At 36.8% G+C, this 20505-nt stretch overlaps 1 protein-coding gene across 2 annotated transcripts in view; it reads right to left on the bottom strand.

Moving 5' to 3' along the window:
* Positions 1–20505, bottom strand: part of CSMD1 (CUB and Sushi multiple domains 1) — a 1835848-nt gene that overhangs the window by 955986 nt on the left and 859357 nt on the right. For both annotated transcript variants that reach the window (XM_044760557.2, XM_070499942.1), the window contains one exon: positions 7803–7997. In XM_044760557.2, coding sequence (XP_044616492.1) covers positions 7803–7997 — 195 coding nt within the window. The remainder of the gene's footprint in view (positions 1–7802; positions 7998–20505) is intronic.

The following is a 20505-nucleotide window of genomic DNA, read 5'->3' as shown; positions in this document are numbered from 1 at the left end:
TTTACAGATGGAGAAGAAGTCTGACAAAGGCACCCAATGTGCTTATAGTAAGACAGACCATAACTGCTAGATCTCAGACTTAAGTCACATTCTTGTCCTCCCTAGAATTACTCATCTTTATTTTTTCTTATTTCTTGAGGCTCACATGCACAAAGCTGTTTCCAGTTCTTTGCTTACTCCGCTAGTTAATGTGCATCTTCTTCAAAGTTTTCCATCATCTTCATTCATTAGACCCTGATGTCATTTCGTCCAAAAATAAGATAGCATCTGAAATGAGATTCCTTTTGAGACACTTTTTGGCTTAATCAAGAGCTAGCTTACTCTTATCTTTTTCCTAAACTAATTTTAGAAATAGATTCTCCTTTCTGATACTATCCAACTCAAATATGTTTTGGCAACTGCTGAGAAGTTAAAGGGGAGAATTCCAATCAGACTATGACATAGATTTGTATATTTCAGACTCATTTTCTTATCAGTACTTATTACAAAACTACATTTGTATATTGAACCCTACATCATAAGCGAAAATAAAACCTACTCATGGTACCAGAACTCTGCATGCATTAACTGGTATGGTAGGAACAAAAGAATACTAAAATTCTCTTCCTTGCTAAATCTAAGCTGTGTGAAATAGTACCCACTAGCATATGTGGCTAATGAGAACTGGAAATGTGGCTATTTCACGTTGCAAATGCTGTAACTGTAAAATATACACCAGGTTTTGAAGACTAGTATGGAATAAAAATGCAAACTACTTCATTAATATTTTAGACTGATTATGTATTGAAATGGTCATCTTAGGGCTATGTGGAGTTAATAAAATACATTATTAAAATTAATTTTACCTGTTTCATTCACTTTATCAATGTGGTTATTAGGAAATTTTAATTACATAGTTGGCTCACACTTATAGAGTGCATTATATTTCTAGTGGACAGCATTCTTATAAATATATTGAGGAACTGGCTTTTGTTGGTTAGGCATGTGGCAGCAGAATGGCCCCCAAGCGCCTGCCTGGGTGATGACTGTCAATGCCCCCTACCAGCTCCGTCATGCAGACAGAGGATGCTCTGGGCTATAGCCTAGCTCATCTCGAACAAGTACATCTGTTGCGATTTCTCATGACATGCGTCATCCTTCTCCACAGAGGATTACGAATATAGTATCTTCCCTCAAACGATGTTTCACTTGTGGTTGCTTTCTTAAAAACTTCTCTTTTTCATTTTTGCTTTGACATGTGTCTGGAAAACTTATTACTTTTCTAGCTTAGGACAATTTCTTCAGTCACATACTTCAAAGTCCACTTGCCTATATAGTCTCTCTCTCTCTCTCTCTATATATATATATATTCATATATTCACATATATCTATATAAAGAAACTACATATAGACTGTATATGTATATATAATACATTCAGCAGAAGCCAATAATATACTTAAAACACTGAGACAATGCTTTAACAATTCTGAAGAGAAATGTCTTCCATGTACGCTTTTATACCCAGCTGGCACATCTATTGGTGGACACAGACACGGACATCTGCAGGCATGCTGAGGCTTAAAGGGTTTTCCTCAAAAGGAACATTTCTTAGGAAGCTATTTGAGGTGAAACGAAGAGAAAGGAAGACACAGGATGTAGAAAACAGTGAGCAGAACGAGTGGAATACGGAAGAGAGTCTCCAAAGCACTGCTGAGTAAGAGTCCTAGACCTCACTGCAGAGCCCTCTGGGAGTGGGTCTTGGGAAATGAGGGCAGTAGGGATGCTGACAACTGACAAAGGTGCAATGTGCTGATCGCAGTGACAACTAGAGACTGCAGGAACAACAGAATACAGTTTTAGGCCAAATATGAAGCAATCAAGTCTAGGTTAGAGAAATAAGTCAGTGACCTTCAGGAAGAAGAATAGAGGTCATTCCTAGAAAACACCCAGATAAGTATAAAGTAGAAGATATCTGGATTATTGTGATGAAACCTAAGTTTCATTAACCAACACTGGGAAAAATAAAGATAATTCAAAATTTTAGGACAACTACAAGGTAGCCGTGGCATAGACAGTCCAGCCATTTACCAAAACTGCTTCTTTTTCTTCCTGAGCTTAAAGCTGACCCCAGTTCCTAGCTTCCATTGCAGTTAAGTGGGACCACAGAGCTGAGTCTAACCAATGCAGTCCAGTGCATGTGTGGGGACTTGCCCATAACAACCCGGGCTCTTTCCTCCCTCTACCAGCTGGATGGAGACAAGGCTGACAGCTTTGATTGAAAGCCGGATGTGGAAGTCCCTAAATCATCATTAATATCAGAACCCACTGCCAGTCAGAGACATCGTTTGGAGTTTAATATGAGCAAACGATATTTGCATTTTAGCCTGCTAATATTACATTAACTAAACAAGCAGAACAAGAAGGCCTTGGTCCAAATGCGAAACACAAGTAATTAAGGCATTATTATGAATACTTGAAGCTAAGAAAGAACTCATCTGAACTCTCTTTGAGTAGTGTAAGGACTGGACATTGGAATCATAGAGGAGGAAGTCTCATTATAGGCACAATACTTGGCTCTATGATGAACAATATTTACACACTTATAATAATATGTGTTGTTTATTGCTTTTTAGAATTTATACAAATTAATAAGGACTTAATTATGATTACAGAATAAAATATGTTAACAATTTTGATAGAGAATAGAGAGGGAGAAATGGATTATAAGACACACTGGAAAGAGTAGAGGAAAGAGTAGAGTATTCACATCTTATAAGTCAGAGAGACCAAAAATGCTGGAAAAAAAATAAAGAAATAAGGCATAAAGGGTCAAGGATATTATTTAAATTTATTAAGGTAATATAGAGAAATCTAAGTTAAATTGGGAGAAACAAGACATGGTAAATGGGAGTGATATAAGTACATTAATATCCATACCAAGATGTCAATTAAAATTTTTAAAATTGATAAAGCAAGAAAAAACAGTATAAACAGATATAAGATAATAATGACAAAAAAAGCGCCCAAATGGTTAAATGTTATTGAATGTCTGCAGCATAAGAATATGGGTGTTTCGATGGGATGTTCCTTTTCATAGTAATCCTCTCAGTGCTATTAAGTTTTTAAATTATGTGCATATGCTGCTTAAATGAAACAAATTTTAGTAGAAGTGAGATGATACAATCAAAAGTATAGTCGTCTTGTTATAATGTCTGAATCATAAACCTACAACATATGTCAACACAATTTGAAGCTTTATTTTCATGTTTTTATTATAAGATTAAAACTACTTTCCCTGCATAAATCTCAAAGTGATTTGAGGTACAAACAGGATCATGCATTGATGGGCTTCAGCATATTTACAAATTGAGATTATATAAATGTGATTTTTAGATGCCCTTCTGTGGTAGTTCATATGAGTTGTGCACATAATGTTAGTACAGGCTAATCTGTAAAGTGTAGAATATATAAAAATAAATTATTTAGGACAGCTTGTAATTGAAAAGGTACAGAGCTATGACTTTGGGGCTCTCAGCTCTGCGATCGCTGCTAAGAATTATTTTCTGAAGCATACCTTTCAAATATTAAGTGCTCCATCACTGCAAGAATTAAGGCATGCCAAAAGGTGATATTCAGGGAAGAGAGCATGAATCTCTGGCTGAAATAGACTAGTGTTTGCTCAGAGCTGGTTTATTTCAAATGGCATATGCCTAATATAACTGTCCTCTCATCTTCCAAGAGTATAATCTAGTGTAGCCTTTGGCAGCCCCAGCAAGAGCTCACATCCCCAAACATCTTCATGTTTCCCATGTGATTAGATACATAGATTAAGGCAGTTGATGTATGATCAGGCTAATGCTTACAAAAATCAGATCCAGAATTGGAAAGTTGTACTGGAAAGGGTCATTTCAGGGTCTAAAGGAAGACATTAAAAGGACCATTACCTCCAACCGGTAGGTAAGCCAGTGTGGGCAAAGGGCTACTTCTCCCACGGGGCTTCTTGGATCAAACTGTAAGTTCCTCATGAAGGAGAGTTTTCCAAATATGGATCCTTGCCTACTTCCATTCTGTCTTTTTGTATGACCCTATCATACACGCAGAGGCAATGGTCTGCTACTCATATTTGCCATTCAAGGAGAGTACCTTCTTTTATGGATTTGATACGCTATGGCCCTCCAGTATCCTGGAGCTCAAAGTAATTTATAACATATCCTGGCCCCTAATATTATAGTCTTTGTGGTTTAATAATAAAGTAGGGGAAACATAAAGAAAATTAAGAAGGCACTTAAGTCCTAAGCTGAGAGCATCTAATTTATCTAGCTCCTTCTTTCCCTTTTATATTTCTCCCCTGCACACCATCCTGCACATACAGAAACATCAAATCTTTGTAAAGACTAGAAGAGACAAGAGGAACAATATACAATAATGAAATGAAATTAAGGAAGGTAAAGTATTAAGGTGAAAATTCCAGGATAAATGAAGAAGATTGAAATATTATACCTCTAGAAAAAGAAAATCTGATCTCTCATTCTTGAAATAAGTCAGTTTGACACTGGTGTCCCATGTAAGGGAATTAGTTTTAGGTAGAGCTGACTGACTTCCCATTTTATTATGAATTGACTTTACTAAATATGTGGTTATATTGGTTTTATTTAAAGAGCACCACATGACTGTAGAAATGGTACACACATTTAACTGCTGTTCAGGTTAAGTGTCAACACATGGAGTTAAATGTAAATTTTCCACACTAGCAAAAGTCATTGTAAAAGGATACAGTGGTGTTACTTTTAGTAACACTATTAAGAATAATTCTCATTTGGGAAACAAGGCAAGCCTCAATAAATTTAAGGAGATTGAAATCATCTCAAGCATCTTTTCTGACCACAAGGCTATGAAATTAGAAATCAACTAAAAGAAAAAAACTGGGAAAGTCAGAAATATGTGAAGACTAAGCAACATGTGACTGAACAACAACTGGCTCAACAAAGAAATCAAAGGAGAAATTAAAAATACCTGGAGATGAATGAAAATGAAAATAAAACATCTCAACTCTTATTGGATGCAGCAAAAGCAGTTACAAGAGGGAAATTCATAGCAATACAGGTCCAGCTCAACAAACAAGGAAAATCTCAAATAGTAATCTTAAACTGCACCTAAGAGAACTGGAAAAAGAAGAACAAGCAAAGCACAAACTCAGCAAAACAAGGGAAATAATAAAAACTACAGCAGAAATAAATGAAATAGAGACTGAAAAAACAGTGGAAGGGATTAATAAAACTAAGAGCTGACTCTTTGAGAAGATAAAAAAAATTGACAAACCCATAGCCAGACTCACCAAGAAAAAAAGAGTGAAGTCTCAAATAAATGAAATTAGAAATGAAAAAGGAGAAATTACAATGGATACTGCAGAAATACAAAGGATTGTAAGAGAATACTATGAAAAACTACTTGCCCACAAATTGGATAACCTAGGAGAAACGGACAAATTCTTAGACTCATACAATCTCCCTAAACTGAATCAAGAAGAAATAGAGAATCTGAGTAGACCAATCACAAGTAAAGACATCGAAATTATAATCAAAAATCTCCCAAAAACAAGAGTCCAGGACCAGATGGCTTCTCTGGAGAATTCTACCAAACATTCAAAGAAGATTTAATATCTATCCTTCTCAAACTATTATGAAATGTTGAAGAAGGTGGAATGCTTCCTAACTCATCCTATGAAGCAAACATTACCCCGGTACCAAAACCAGACACGGACAATGCACAGAAGGAAAATTACAGGCCAATATCGCTGATGAACATAGATGCAAAAATCCTCAAAAAAATACTGGTAAACCGAATACAGCAATACAGTAAAAGGATAATATACACCATGATCAAGTGAGATTTATTCCAGGGACTCAGGGATGGTTCAGCATCTGTAAATCAATCAATGTGATATACCACATTAACAAAATGAGGAACAAGAATCACGTGATCATCTCAACAGATGCAGAGAAAGCATTTGACAAGACCCAACATCCATTCATAATAAAAAACTCTCAATAAAATGGGTATAGAAGGGAAGTACCTCAACCTAATAAAGGCCATACATGACAAACCCACAGCCAACACCATACTCAATAGTGAAAAACTTAAAGCCATCCCTCTGAGAACAGAAACAAGATAAGGGTACGCAACCTACCAACTGGGAAAAAATATTTGCAAATCATATATGTGACAGGGAGTTTATCTCCAAAATATATAAAGAACTCATACAACTCAACAATAAGAAATATGGAAGATATTCAGGATATCCAAGTGACAAGTCCTTAAATGTGACCAATTAGTTGAGGGGAATCTCTGAAAAGACAAGGGAAATGGGACAGAGGTCTGAATTTTGAGACACCAATCTTGACAGTAGAAAGGTGGAAAATACTTCATAGCGGTAAGAAAACAAAGAAGAGAGATACAATGGACCTCAGGAGCATGCACAGAGAATGAGCATTTCAGGAGGAATAAGGGACATTTGGAGTAGAAAATACTCATAATAGGAATTTCCCTAGGACAGAAGAATAATGTGAACACTGTATATCTGAACTCTGACAACTGCCAGCAGGGATACCTTGAATAAGTCACATTTCCTATCCAACCCTCAGATTTCTTACTTGTAAAACGAGTCTTTAATAAAATACCTACTTGTGAAGATTAAACGTGAAAGAGTAATGCCTGGCCCATACTGGGTGATCAATACATACTAGCTGGCAGTAGTAGGAATTGCAGTGGGAGGAATATGCCATTGCTAAAATAATTAGCATCAGGGGATTTCATGAGACTACAACATTTAACAGAAAAAAATGGAAAAAAAAGGAAAATATTTGTGAAATAGCATAGGCTAAAATAAAAACATACTGATGAAAACAACACACTGTCGTGTGATGACGTCTAGCTAAGGCACTGAACTGGCCTGATTAAGAACATGGATTAAAAGGCAGACACGGGCGTGAGTCTTAACTCATCACAAACTATCTCTGCAACCTTTTGAAAATTAAATTTTTGTTTCTTTACCTGTTAAATGAGTGTCAATAATTGTTATTTCAGTGGGTTGCTGTGAGAATTAAATAATACTATCAGAGTAGAATGCTTAGCACATTTTCTGACATTACACTAAAACCTCGATAAACATTAGCTACCCTTTTCTTTTTGAAACCATAAGATGAGTTTTTCTTAGGAAAGTCAAAACCTAAGAGTCGAAGTATGCTCTTTCCTAAAGTTATTACATCGGTAAAATAATGTTAAAGCAAAGGCTAAAAATCTCAAGGCTTTGGGAAAAGCAATTTTAACCTTGCACCAAATCATGACGATGAGCACTTGGAATGGTGCATTCCTTTATAAACACCTTATCCCAAAAGCCGAAGAATGTTGAAAGAGTCCTTAAAAGGTATAAATTAATTATCAAAGGATGCTTGTCAGGTTTAATGAGAAAAAAATAAAAAATATACCATCAAATCAAGAAGAATGTAAAGATGTATTAAATCTTAGAGTGCTCTGATGAGAGGTGATAAAAATATGCAGAATTCCATAGAATTTGAGAAACAGAATTAAAAAAAAATTTGGATATTCAGAGAACATATATCTAAATTTCTTATTGACCTTATACAGTCTAGCCATGGTTTCTTAGGTAACATACGATATTACTTTTGGGAACAGAATGAGCTGACACAAGAAAACCGAGCAGGATGTACCTTCTTTTCAAAGGAAACTATTGCAATATCAGCTCCAAAGCCAGTGACTTAGTCAGGTGTCAGTTCACAACACATTGTTGTTGTACAGTACATACCTCTGCAGAAGGGAGCTGGGAAGTCCCATGATGCGCCGTTCCCAGGACTAACAATGCAGGTCAGAATTGCATGACCTTCCAAGATATAGCCGGAGAGACAGCTGTACCGGATTTTGTCTCCTATGTTGAATCTTGTTCCGTGGAGAACTCCTTTCAATATTTCCCCAGGATTTCCACATGTGTGGCTCGGTAAAACTAGTGGAAGAAGAAAGGAGAAAGAAATAAAAGTTAAAGATTTTCTATTGAAATCAACTTATATTCCAAAACTCGACTTTTAAATTATTTTTAAATTATGAAACTAATTTTTAAGCCACCTTTAAATTATTAAAATTAGCAAACCTAGCACAAAACAATTTTAATTTTGCCTAAAATTAAAAAGAAATGTATTCATGTTTTACAATATCTGCAATTCAGTACTTTTGTAAAGATTATTTTAAAAGCGTAGGCAAATGCATTTTGATAAGAGGGAATAACACAGTTCTGCTTAGATGTAATGCTCTGAATGATGTCTAGATTTTTTTCTAATTTTGAGATTCTACACTCCTATATAGTTAGCAACCAGATAATACAGTAGGATATAGATATCTGAAAAAGTGATATCAGAAATAAAGCATGCGTTAATATTCACGCCATATTTATCCTTATTGTTCCAGGACCAGCACTGGCTGATACACATCACTAATCAACTTTCGAAGAATATTTGATGGATAAATAGCTGAATTAAAGAATACATTAAAGATCTCATTCATTAACCTATCAGACTGAAAAAAAATTGTGCCCACTATTATATTTTAAGCTGTCTGTAAGGCTCTATGCATTTCTATAGTGTCTGATTCACAAAAAAGTTTTAACGATCAGTTTTAACAATAGGAGGACTGTATTCACTTGCATTTCAATAAGACGGGCTTGATCTGCTCTTGCTTGACCGGCTCACTTTTTACACTGAACGTTTCTCCGTGTGAATCAACTGCCTTGAAACCCAACCGCCATGATGCCATTCCATGCACATGCAACATAATCTTGAATGTAATCCCTGAACCATTAAGTTGAATGGATGAAGTTGGTGATTGTGGCTATTGCCTCCCTATTTCTGGTTTAAGTTTAGCTTGTCATCAGTAAACTAGCTGCTATTACGTAGATTCAAATAAACTGAGAGTCCTACTATTTAAAAAAGGAGTGATTTCGAAATAAAAAATATTTCTAAATGAAAAAAATTAAATGATTTTATATCTATATCCACTTGTTTGAACGGGTATGGGGGTGCATTTTGAGATACATATATACATATGTATAATGTAGTGTAATTTTTCTGTTTTATTTTTCTGTAAACGGAGAAATAGATAGAACTTTCCTATTGAATGGGGAGGGATTCTCAGTGATTTTTAAAATGCATTTATTATGACATTATTTAAGTATATACAAACAAAGCTATGTAGAAACACAGAAAACAAATAGTACTATTTAGATATTTAATATTATGACATCTATAAAATCACTTTTCCCATAGTCAAAGTGTGTTCAGTTCTACTTTTTAAAAAATAATTTCTGAAAACAGTCTACAAAAACCTGTTTGACAACACAATAGAAAATAGTTCAGGATAGTCTACAGTCATCTTTGCTTCTTTTACAAAAGAAATTGTTTATTTAATCCCACATTCACTATCTCTAAGACAAGCCTTTTATTTACAAAAGATTGTTTATAAACATTTTTAACTGTTTCAGCATTTAACTGCCTATGATCCTCTAAGGTAGGGAAGATTTGAATTTTATCTTGGGGGAGCATTTCTCTTAATGACTCAGGACACCTGTCACCCAGCATAAGCTGGGAACTTATTATCAGAGACATGAGGCTGCTGAATCTCTACCATGCGTGGGGAGAGAAAGAGAAAAAGGGGAAGGAGAGAATTTGTAGGTATGAATACTTTTAGTTTTTGTCGTCCTCATCCAGGAATATTTAGAATTAACAAATCCTTACATTTTTTTAGGGTCTTTATTATTTTCATTAACTGTTAGTAATACTTATTATTGGAAGACACATATTCACTATGGACTGTGTCCAGATATACTGTTTCCCCAAAGACCAGACTCTTTCTGTGTAAATCTATCAAAGATCTTAAAACCTGATAAAGGTAATGACAACAAGTAATTGCTTTGAGAATTAGAAAAAAGCAAATGAGCCATCTGAAAATTGAACATAGTCTACACAACTTTTCCATCCATTTTTCTATTGAAAATAGCAAGAAATCATTTTTTAAAATTCTCTTTAGCACAGATACTATAATTGTTGCACAGAAAGATCATCATAACAAAAGTACAATAAAATATGAAATAGACCACAAGATGCTGCTGCTGCATGGACAAACTTCCCACTATATCACCCACAGCCTATTTAAACAAAAGTAAATAATAAACCGTATGTAAAAATTGACTGTGCAATGATAGTGCCAGAAAGTATGTAATCGTACTGACTTCAACATTTTTGATGGAAAAAAACATTCCTGAAAACAAAGGTCTTCTTAAGTAGGCTTCTGAAAACATCCATGCCTTAAAACTTTTAACAGAGAGTTATAAGTAATATTTGGAAACATAGACAAATAATAAAATTCAAAAAGAGAAATTATTTCTGCTGTTCCACATCATCAAGCTAGGAAAGCTATCTTTAATAGGAAATAATGTAGATGTTAAAATTAGCGACCATCAAAGAAAGAAGTAGTGATAAATGGAGCGTGTACCTGTATCTATAATTAAAGTCATATCTCCAGTTGTTGCAGATGATGTGTAGTTGTCGGCTGCCCTCTGTAATAGCAATGGCCATTGGTGCCCTCCACGTGCACAAAGCCCTGTGCAGTGACGGGCATTTCTAGTTCTGGGCCATATAGCTTCCTCTTCTGTAAACTCGTCCCAGCCACCTTAGACCAGTATAAAGTCTCCCTTTTTGTTCTTGTCTACAGATCCTGTGTTTATCTTAACATCTTGACAACTATATTAGGATTTGAAAAATGCCTATCAAACACTTGTCCTCTGTACAGCCTCATTTTCATTTGACGAGGGAATGGGATGGGAAAGAGAACTGATAGTAAGTCTCTGCTTTTACCCGTACTAGCCCCGTTTATTGACTAAAAACATGTCCCTGTCAGTATTTATTTCACAGGGCACAGTGAGGGGATTGAATGAGACAACACAGGTCTCCAAACATCCATTCTGAATCCCACTGCATTGCACCCAACTGCCTCCAGTCTGGACCTTGAATTGGTCAAGATCAGAGCAGCATCTTTTCATCTTTGTCTGTATGGTGTCCAGAATAATGTCTATCCCTCAGCAGTGTCTTGCTAATATATATCTGCTCAACTGAACAATAAATAAGAATATCAATGTAAAATATATCACGTATTCTTCCAGATATATGTACAATAACTAAAATTTACATAGCTCATAGTTTGGTGGGAACAGTGGAAAACAAACGATATTTTCAGAAACTAATTGGACAAAATCATATTTTGGAAACCGTGAATCAGTAACAAATTATAACTTTAAGTCACTTTTTTTCCATATCTGGATAAAAATGTAAATAGTCCTCAGAGGCCTAAAATGAATACAAGAATTTTGAAAGTACAACAACAGTAAATGGGAAAAAGCTATTAAAAACTAATTTGTAAAGTTTAAAGTAATTGATCGCTAATACAAAGTTATAAATTTATGATTTAAGGGAATGAAGATTTTTATTGTCAACCAATTTTATTTTAGAAAAACATTATTAAAATTTTAATGTGAACAATGTCAGTAAGCAAAGAGAAATAATTGAGGATGAATTAAAATATATACTTCCAGCTGCAAACAAGAAAAATGCAAAAATGCACATAATATTATAAATGCATCCACAATTTCATTTAAAAAATTATCAAAGTAAACTAAATTGTGAAAAATGAATGAAATCATTACATTTCTACATAAAGATTTAAGACTCAGACATGTAAATACTACCAACATATGAGACTCCAGCGGCTGGGAAAAACTAATTTAAAGCAAATAAATTCAACCCAATTGTCATTTCTGCCACTTTCAGTTTAACTAATTTTTAACCAGTTTCCCTGAAGATAGTGACTGTCCCTTTGTGTCTCCCACAGTAATGAGTTCACATTAAGTATTTGGTAAAAACTTATTGAATTGACTTGAACTCCACTTTTAATTCCCTTCAATCCTTCCTTGAAGTAATTTGCACTCTTTCCCATAGATGCTTCAAGAAAGAAATTCTTATTTGGGTAATGGGAATTCTGCACCCAATGCAGGCATTCGGTGATGTGAAAGAATTTCTTGAAAGGAACACTGGGCACCGTTCTTTCCTCTCATGGCAGGTTTCCATCAGACCTCATGAAGCCAAGTGTGTACACCAGGGCTTGTCACACAGGCTGTCATTCTAATTAGGTTCACTGAATCTCCCTCCATAACCCTTTCGATTTGGCAAGTGCATATGGTCACAACTCAGTGACTTAATTAGGCTCTCACATCAAACCTTTAACCCAACTGTTTAAGTGATGGAATGAATGTCATATGAAATCCCCTTCCAGGAGAAAAGTGCAAACATGATACTACAATAAAATATAGCATTAATATTCATTGGGACAAGAAAATGGGAGAAAAGTTAAGTGAACAAAAGTGTGGACTGCATCAGCGGAGGAGCAGCATTTGTAGCAGCTTGTGTACAATCAATGAAATATCATTAGGTGAATTCACTTGGAAAGTGGGTCTCCCAAGGTGCATGTCAGATGAGGTATTTAAACTTTGAATTTCTGGTCATCTCACTGCAGCTTAAGGAAGTAAAACTTCAAATACTCACATGATACACAATACTTGAAACGTAAACCAAGAATATGAGATGTGTTTGTCCATAGATGTTTGCCCTGCACTCCCACCCGTCACCTTTGGGAAGGATGAGAAAAATCTGACTATGTAATTTTCAGGAAGATTATAAAAATCAGATTTTCAAATCTCGAAACCTGACATTTCTTCTCTGCAACTCTCTGAATCATGGCCAATTCTTGAAACAGGAAGATGCTGAGATGGCAGTTACATGACAAAAGTAAGGAGGACTTCTCAGTAGGGAGCAATTATTTAGTACCTTCCATTTCCAAAATTGCGTTCTCCATGGGAAAAGTAACAGTGAAGGAGAAATGCCGTGGAAATACCATAACTCTGAAAAGAAACAGGAGCTAGATGGGAAGCACTCAAAGAAAAAGTGATCTTGAGGATATAGAAAGGTGAAATAGGTAGTGTTTTAAGTATGTTTAAATGTGTAAAGTGCCAAGGTTTAGCAAAATGAGAAGGGAAAGACAATTTTTAGACAAGTCGTTGTGGTAAGTGTCTATAGAAACAGACATAGCATGGTGGGTTATGGGCATCAGATGTGGCATCAGACAGACCTTTGTTTCTACACTGGAAATAGACCATATAATGTTGGACAAATTACTTAAATCTCAATTTCCATGTCTTGCAAATGGGGTTGAAAAATAAAACCTACCGATGTGAAACATAAATGAGATAATGCAAGTAAGACAGTTAGCAGGGCCCTTAAACGAGAATAAGTGGTGCTGGCCCCGTGGCCGAATGGTTAAGTTTGCAGGCTCTGCTTTGGCGGCCCGGGGTTTTGCTGGTTCCCATCCTGGGCATGGACATGGCAGCGCTCATCAGGCCATGCTGAGGCGGCGTCCCACATGCCACAACCAGAGGCACTCGCAACTAGAATACACAACTATGTACCAGGGGACTTTGGGGAGAAGCAGAAAAAAAAGAAGAAGATTGGCAACAGACGTTAGCTCAGGTGCCAATCTTTAAAAAAAAAAAAGAAGTGCTCAATGTATGTCAGCAAGTTTTAATTAATCTCCCAATTCTGAAGCACCATGCCAATTTTAGGGAAATAATACAAGTTTCAGAGTATACAGGGATTCTAACATATACCAATTTCAGAAACAATAAAACTAGAAAAAAGTCTGTTGGAGTGGATATTATCATTAAAATGGGAAAATAGTTATTAAAATGGGAAGCAAAGGGGAAAGACACGCCAGTTCTATTTTTAGGTTATATTAATTCCACTTCATTATTCCTGCTCCATTATAATAATGATTAGTAACACTGATACAGCACTTGGTATGAGCTAGACATTATTTTAAGTGGCTTATATGTTCGAACAGTGTATATGAAGTACCACTATTGCCCTCATTTTCTAGAGGAAACTGGCACAGAGAGGTTAAGTAACTTTCCCCTGGTCACACAGCTGCAAATATTGATGGTAGGATTTGCACATGATGGACCCAGAATTTCTACTGTTCTGCACTATAGTAAACTTTCTTATGAAAAGGTTGTCAACATCAAAAGAAATGATAATGATAAAATGCCATCAAATCTGTAGTTTTCTTAGTAGAGCTTTGTTTCATATAATAACAGGGGTATAAGGATTTGGGAGAGTTATGATGTTTCCTCATGCAGAACCGAGAGCAAAACTATCATATGGGGTTTCAAAATAATGTTTCTCGCTCTCCTGGTAAATTTGCAGGGTGGCAGGCAGGCGCCAGGAGAGACTCTAGCAAAGTTAACACAAGCCAAAGGACCACTTTTGAATGGATTTGAAATCTATAGACAGGCTTTTCAAAAGGCTTTGAATGGCAGTTGGAAGACATTATAAGCTTATGACAGGTGAGAACACAAAAATGCCTGTTGCAAAACGATTTTGGCTGTGTGAAATGGCTTTGGGGAAGCGTAAAGCATTTACAGTAGGTGAACCGTGGGATAATCAGATGGTTTCAAACTTCGACTTCTCTAATTGATCCTTTCATGGTCTGATATCTTGAAGTTAAGGGCAGATGTTGTCTTAACTGCATAAACTAGATCCAGGAGTAGCTGGGCCATTGCCATCCAAACAACTCAGGCCTTAACCAGATATAAGTTACTGCAAAACTATGACAACAAGACTTAAGTAGTAAATCAAGAGTTAACTACTGAGGAAGAAACAAGAACATTAGGAACGATTCATAGATGGTGACCCAGTTGGAAAGGATGCAGAAATATGGCCACGCTGGCCCTTGATGCAACATGATAAATTTAGTTGTGAACATTGTTATGCTCTTTGTTTTCACATCTGTAGAACATCTCCATGAGTGTATCCTGGAGTGAGCAAGAAAGGGATAAGGACCAGGAAAGTTGCTGAGTTTCTTCTCACTGAAAGAGTAACAATGGAGAAAATACTAAAGAAAAGGAATAGGGATTCCAGGTTTAAATCTTCTGGAAAATCCTCAAATAATGAGTAAGGGGGAAATAATCATGAAACTAAATAGAAAAATGAGCAAAAAGTTAAGAGCAGGCCCAGGTAGAGAGCCCAGGAGTCAAGCCGAGAAACAGTCATGGAAGAACGGATGCTGGTAACATCAAAGGTTGAAAATTAAGCATAAGTGATCAGCATACAAAGAGACCATAGCAATAAGGAACAGCACAAGGTGCACGGTCCAATTATTGTGGAATTCTCAAAAAGAAAATGAAAAGTACATTAATTTTTTCAGGTCAATTTACATATACTCCTGTCACATGGTAGATCATAGACCCTGTCATTAATGATTTACAAGTAAATCATTTTTTCTGACCTTCTTTCTTTCTTCTTCTCAAAAGCAAACTTTATAGTCAACAAATGGGTATTCGGTGGATTACATGTGTCTCAATATTCATATAAAGATAACATAAAAATATTTCTAAAATCTGCAAAGGAAATTTAAATAAATATGACCACAAGCCCTCCCAGGTATCAGCTTAATGAGAACCTGGAAGCTACCAACAACTTGAAAACTTCTCAGAATGACCTCTGCCCTGTGCCAAACGGTGCTGCTGTTTGCTCTCTAATACACGATATTCATGTGATGAGGATAACGTCATCCATTCAAAGGTTAAATGTTATATTAAACACCACTAGGGGGGTTAACAAATTAAATTAAATTAAATAGATTCCAGGAAACAATTCCAAACTCTTTCTCAGCCATGGCTTATTTAGTAATTCAAATAAAAAAGAATTTCAAAACTCCCAAAAATATTACTCTTTTGGACAAGCTTGAATATATACTACTTCCTCTTTTGGTCAAGTTTGAGTATCAAGGGTTCGATTTACCTTCCTGCCTTGATCAAGTTTTAAAAAAGTCAAAATTAATGAAAAATGGCTCTCAAACAACTGCACATCAGGCAGTGTCGGAACATGCTCCCTGAGAGACAGAAAACAAATGAGAAAGTCCCTAAAATTCCTCTAGCTTATTGCCTGGAGAGAGTTATAGGACTAAGGCACAGGGAGTGGAAACCCAGGTTGAGTCTGGCAGTCTCCCTGAGTTGAGGAAACAGAGATGAGAGCATGAGGAAGTCAAGGAAGCTAAAGTTCACAGGAGATTGAGGATTCCAGAGACCTGCAGATGGCCCCTCTTGAACATCAGGTGAGTACTGATCAATGAAAGCATGTAAGGAAATTACCCAAGGCAACTGGAAGAATTACCAAGAGATTAGAGAGAACAGCCCCCAGAACTCTCACAGGGCTGAGAAGAGTGCCTGCTCCCAACAGTCAGAGCAGACATCTTCATCATTCATGGGATAGCAGTTGGAGTACCGGGAAGGCTCTAGCCTCAGGAGTGGGAAAAAATCACTCTAGAGTAAATGTCATCTGGGTCATTTAATAAGGAATCTTATAAGCAACCTGATCTGACTAGGGTGAAGCTAGTGAGGTGCCTAGCATGCAAAATCTAGGTACTCACTGTCAGAGTTACACAATTTCAGATTCACTGCTTGTACAAACCTGAGAGTGAATGGCTATCTAAAATTTTCACCCTCAATTCCTAACTTGCCTCACCCTTCATCTAGCCTTAAAAAGCAATAGGTGCAACAGTCAAACTGTTCCAAGAAATTTAACTACATCCATAAAGAAAGCTCAAGAGTATTTTTCAGAATAGAAAAATATTTAGCACCCACCAAAGTAAGTAAGAGTCATGGTGTCTGACATCCAATCAAGAATTATTAAGCATGAAAAGAAGCAAGAAAATACAATCCATAATGAGGAAAAAAAACACACCATCAATCAAAAATTAGCCAGAAATGACGCAGATTGTTGAATTAGTAGACAACACTGAAACAGTTATAATAATTGTATTCAGTATGTTCAAGAAAGTAAAGATTGAACATGTAAACTAGACACATGGAAGAGAAAAAGGCAGAGACTGTCAGATTTGATTGAAAATAAAACCAATAATACACTGACTTCAAGAAACATATTTTAAATATAAGGAGATAGATAAAAGCAAAATGATGAGAAATATTAATGAAAAGAACACTAACATTAATCAAAAGGACACTCAAGTTGCTATGTTAATACCACACACAATCAAGTTTAATGTAAAGAATATTACCAGAGAATAAAAGGGTTATTTCATAATGAGAAAAGGGTGAACATAACAATCCTAAGCTTTTATGTGCCTAGTTACAAAGCTTCAAAACACACAAGGCAAACACTGATAGAACTGCAAGGAAAAATGGAGAAAGCCAAATCACAGTTGGAAATTTCCACACTACTCTCTTAATTGAAAGAGCAAATATACAGAAAATCATTAGGGATAGAGAAGGCTTGAAAAACCCTATCGATCAATTTCTAATTAATTAATGGTTAAAGAAGTCACAAGGGATATTAGAAAATATTGAACTAGATGAAAATGATAAAACAACATATCAAAGTTGATGGATGCATCAAAAACTACGCTTAGAGGGATATTTACAGCATACAACATTTATACTATAAAAGAAGAAAGACCTCAAAGGAATCACTTCAGCCTCCATTACCAGTAACTGGAAAAGAACAGCTAATTAACCCAAAGAAATAAATATTGAAGACATAAGTAGACATTACTCCTCAACAAAGCTGTTAAAAATTAACGTGTATATATTTCATGGCCATTTTCCCCAAGAAATCCTGACTACATGCCAAGTTGTTCCTAGTGACCAGACTGCAAATGTGAAGATGCCACGAATTCCTGCCCTGGAGATGGCTCACAGTCTGGGAGGCAGCAGATGAGGAAACAAGTAATTACAAAAGAGCATCTTAAGAACGTGTGTACAGTCTTGTGCAAAGAGCAATGAGAGTAAGAAAGAGTTTGAAAGCTTGGACAAATGAAGTGACTTAAAGGAGGAAAAATCGTACGTATATATGACATCATATATATATCAAGCAGACTACTGGTGGAAGGGACCACCAGGCAGGCAAAACACGAAGCAAGGAGACATGAACTGCTTTGGAAGGAGGAGTTTTGGAGAAAGCTCATGGGTGAGGGTAGCTTTAGGGGACCGCTGGGTGGCCATCTAGAAAAGGTGAAATGAATGCAGAATGGTCAAACTTGAGCTAGAAAAGACCAAATGCATTTCATAATTTTATCAGTGGCAGGCAATAGGTGACAGCAAACGTTTATTTCAGTGTTCCAAATTATAAATTTAATTATCTTAAAATTAAGAATATTTACCACTTGCTGAGCATCTGGATCAAATACTCAGGCACTTTATATGTGCTATCACTAATCCTCGCAAGTTTCCAAATGAGGCATCCGTATTCCAACTTTATCTATACAGATGAGACCAAGAGAGGTGGAAGAACTTGATTGAGGTAACACAGATGAACCCAGGATACTTCCACCACACCATACTGTCACAATTGTGTCAATACAGTTGAAATGCTTTTAAACGAAAAATGCAATGTTAGAAATAATTTTGGGATAGTTTAATAGAAAAAAATAAAACTGAAGAGCTAGGACCTGGGTCCCTGTCCTTTCTTGTCCATTATCTGCTTTCCTCTGTGTTACTGTATTTTCTTTTCCATCTTAACAGTGAGAAACATGAGAGATGGGATAGACTTGTCTGTTATAAATGTTTGAGATTTTACACAACAACCACTATTTCAAAGGCATATAACTTCTACTGCCTTTCTCAGCACTTCTTCCTGCAAACTGAAAAATGTAATTGCTAAAGGGAAAGTGGAGAAAGTGTCTTGGAAAATTAATGCAAACTTTAGAGATTTAACAGAATGGCAGTCTTCAGCGACCATTTCCTTAGTAGGACACTGTCTTAAGACAAGCTATAGGATACCCTAGTCAACGTTCTTATATTCCAAACTCTACGATTCTCGGTCATAAAAAAGGTTCAGCTTGCCCTAACTGCAGTCACATCTCTGAGGCCAGCAACCCCCTCAGAGGGAGGGAGAGAGTCGTGGAGGGTCAGGCAACGTCATTCTCCCTGTGCTTCTACCACTGGTCAGCTGAGTCACTGGAAGCATAACTTAATCCAGGTCTCAATCTCTTCTCCAGCAAAGGGAGAAGAGCTACAACCTGATCCCCTAGGACGTGACTCTTGACACAGAGGTTTGGTTGCAGGAAGCTGACCTGGCAGAGCTTGTGGATAACACCTGTCAGGGAGAGAAGGCAGCAGGACTGGGCAGAGAAAGGACATGAAGGGCAGTGCCGTCAAGACAAAGGCCTGGGCAGATCCTACAGGGGCTGTGGGTTGGGGTTGGTCCCTCAGTGTTGTCTCAAAGTAGAGAGACCAGAGCCTTTACAGCAGCAAAGCCCAGTTATTAGATACGGGCTGCTCCCTGGACGGGTGTCACCTCAGACACAGCAGCTCTCTTGGGTCAGGATCAACTCCTGGAGAGTGTCGCATGCGAGAGCTCCAGCTGCCAAACCCCTCCCATGAAAGGTTTAACCCCTCTTTTAAAAACTTTCATCATGGCATCTGAGACTTGTCATTTTTAACATCTAGTTCCTTGAAGTGTTTTTATTTCCTATGTTATAATTAAGCACTTTTACCAAAACCTTCAGGTTTACAAGAAAAGCTGTTACAAAAAACTTTGTGTTTAGGGCATTGCGTGGCGATAGCAGAAGCGGCACTAGGCTAGAAAGCGAGTGTGGTCTTTTGTGCATGATGCACTTCATGACCGACTGCCAGTCTGGCCATGGAGAGGTGGGATGGGGCCAGTGGGGTGGGAGGTGCCCAGCCTCGGAGCAAAGAATGTGAGCAAGCAGCTGTAGCGCTAACTAGCTTAGAAGCAAGAAGCAAGACGAAGCCTCTTATTTTTTCCAACTATAGTAAAGAAAGATTATCCTTGCAGGGGTAAGCAGCCAAAAAGAATATCAACCGCGTATGATAGGAGCAGAGGAAATGTTTCAAGGACACGATAAGACAGTGCTGCATTAGAGCTAATCAATGGAAAGCTATAACAGCAGGTGGAAGAAAACTGGCTTGGAGCAATCTGACAAGCTCCTGATGCTTGAGGCCAAATGCCACGCTGAACATGAGGTGCGGAGCCAGCTGAGCTAGAAGGAGAGCGAGAGGACCACAGGAAACAGCTGCAGGTCCCGGCTCAAACAGAGTATGCGACATTTCAGAATGAGACAAACTCAAGAATATTCACGCTATTAACGGTGACTTAGAAAAAGAGCAAATTACCTTTAGGAAGAGGATTATAGCAGAAATCGCTTTAAATGGATAACCCAAGACTCAAACCAATAACAATAAGATCCAATAACTAAAATAAAACATGAGAACACAAGTGACCTATAAAATACAAAGACCACATTACATAAATGGAGGTAATTTTCAGATATTTTAAGAGATGGCTTCCTAGCATCTTCATCACCCACTTTCTCTTTCAATG

The sequence above is a fragment of the Equus asinus genome, chromosome 27 (assembly GCF_041296235.1).
Source record: "Equus asinus isolate D_3611 breed Donkey chromosome 27, EquAss-T2T_v2, whole genome shotgun sequence".
In the NCBI taxonomy this organism is placed as follows: Eukaryota; Metazoa; Chordata; class Mammalia; order Perissodactyla; family Equidae; genus Equus; species Equus asinus.
Note: the sequence above shows the minus strand (reverse complement) of the source record. Positions and strands in the feature narration are given on the sequence as shown.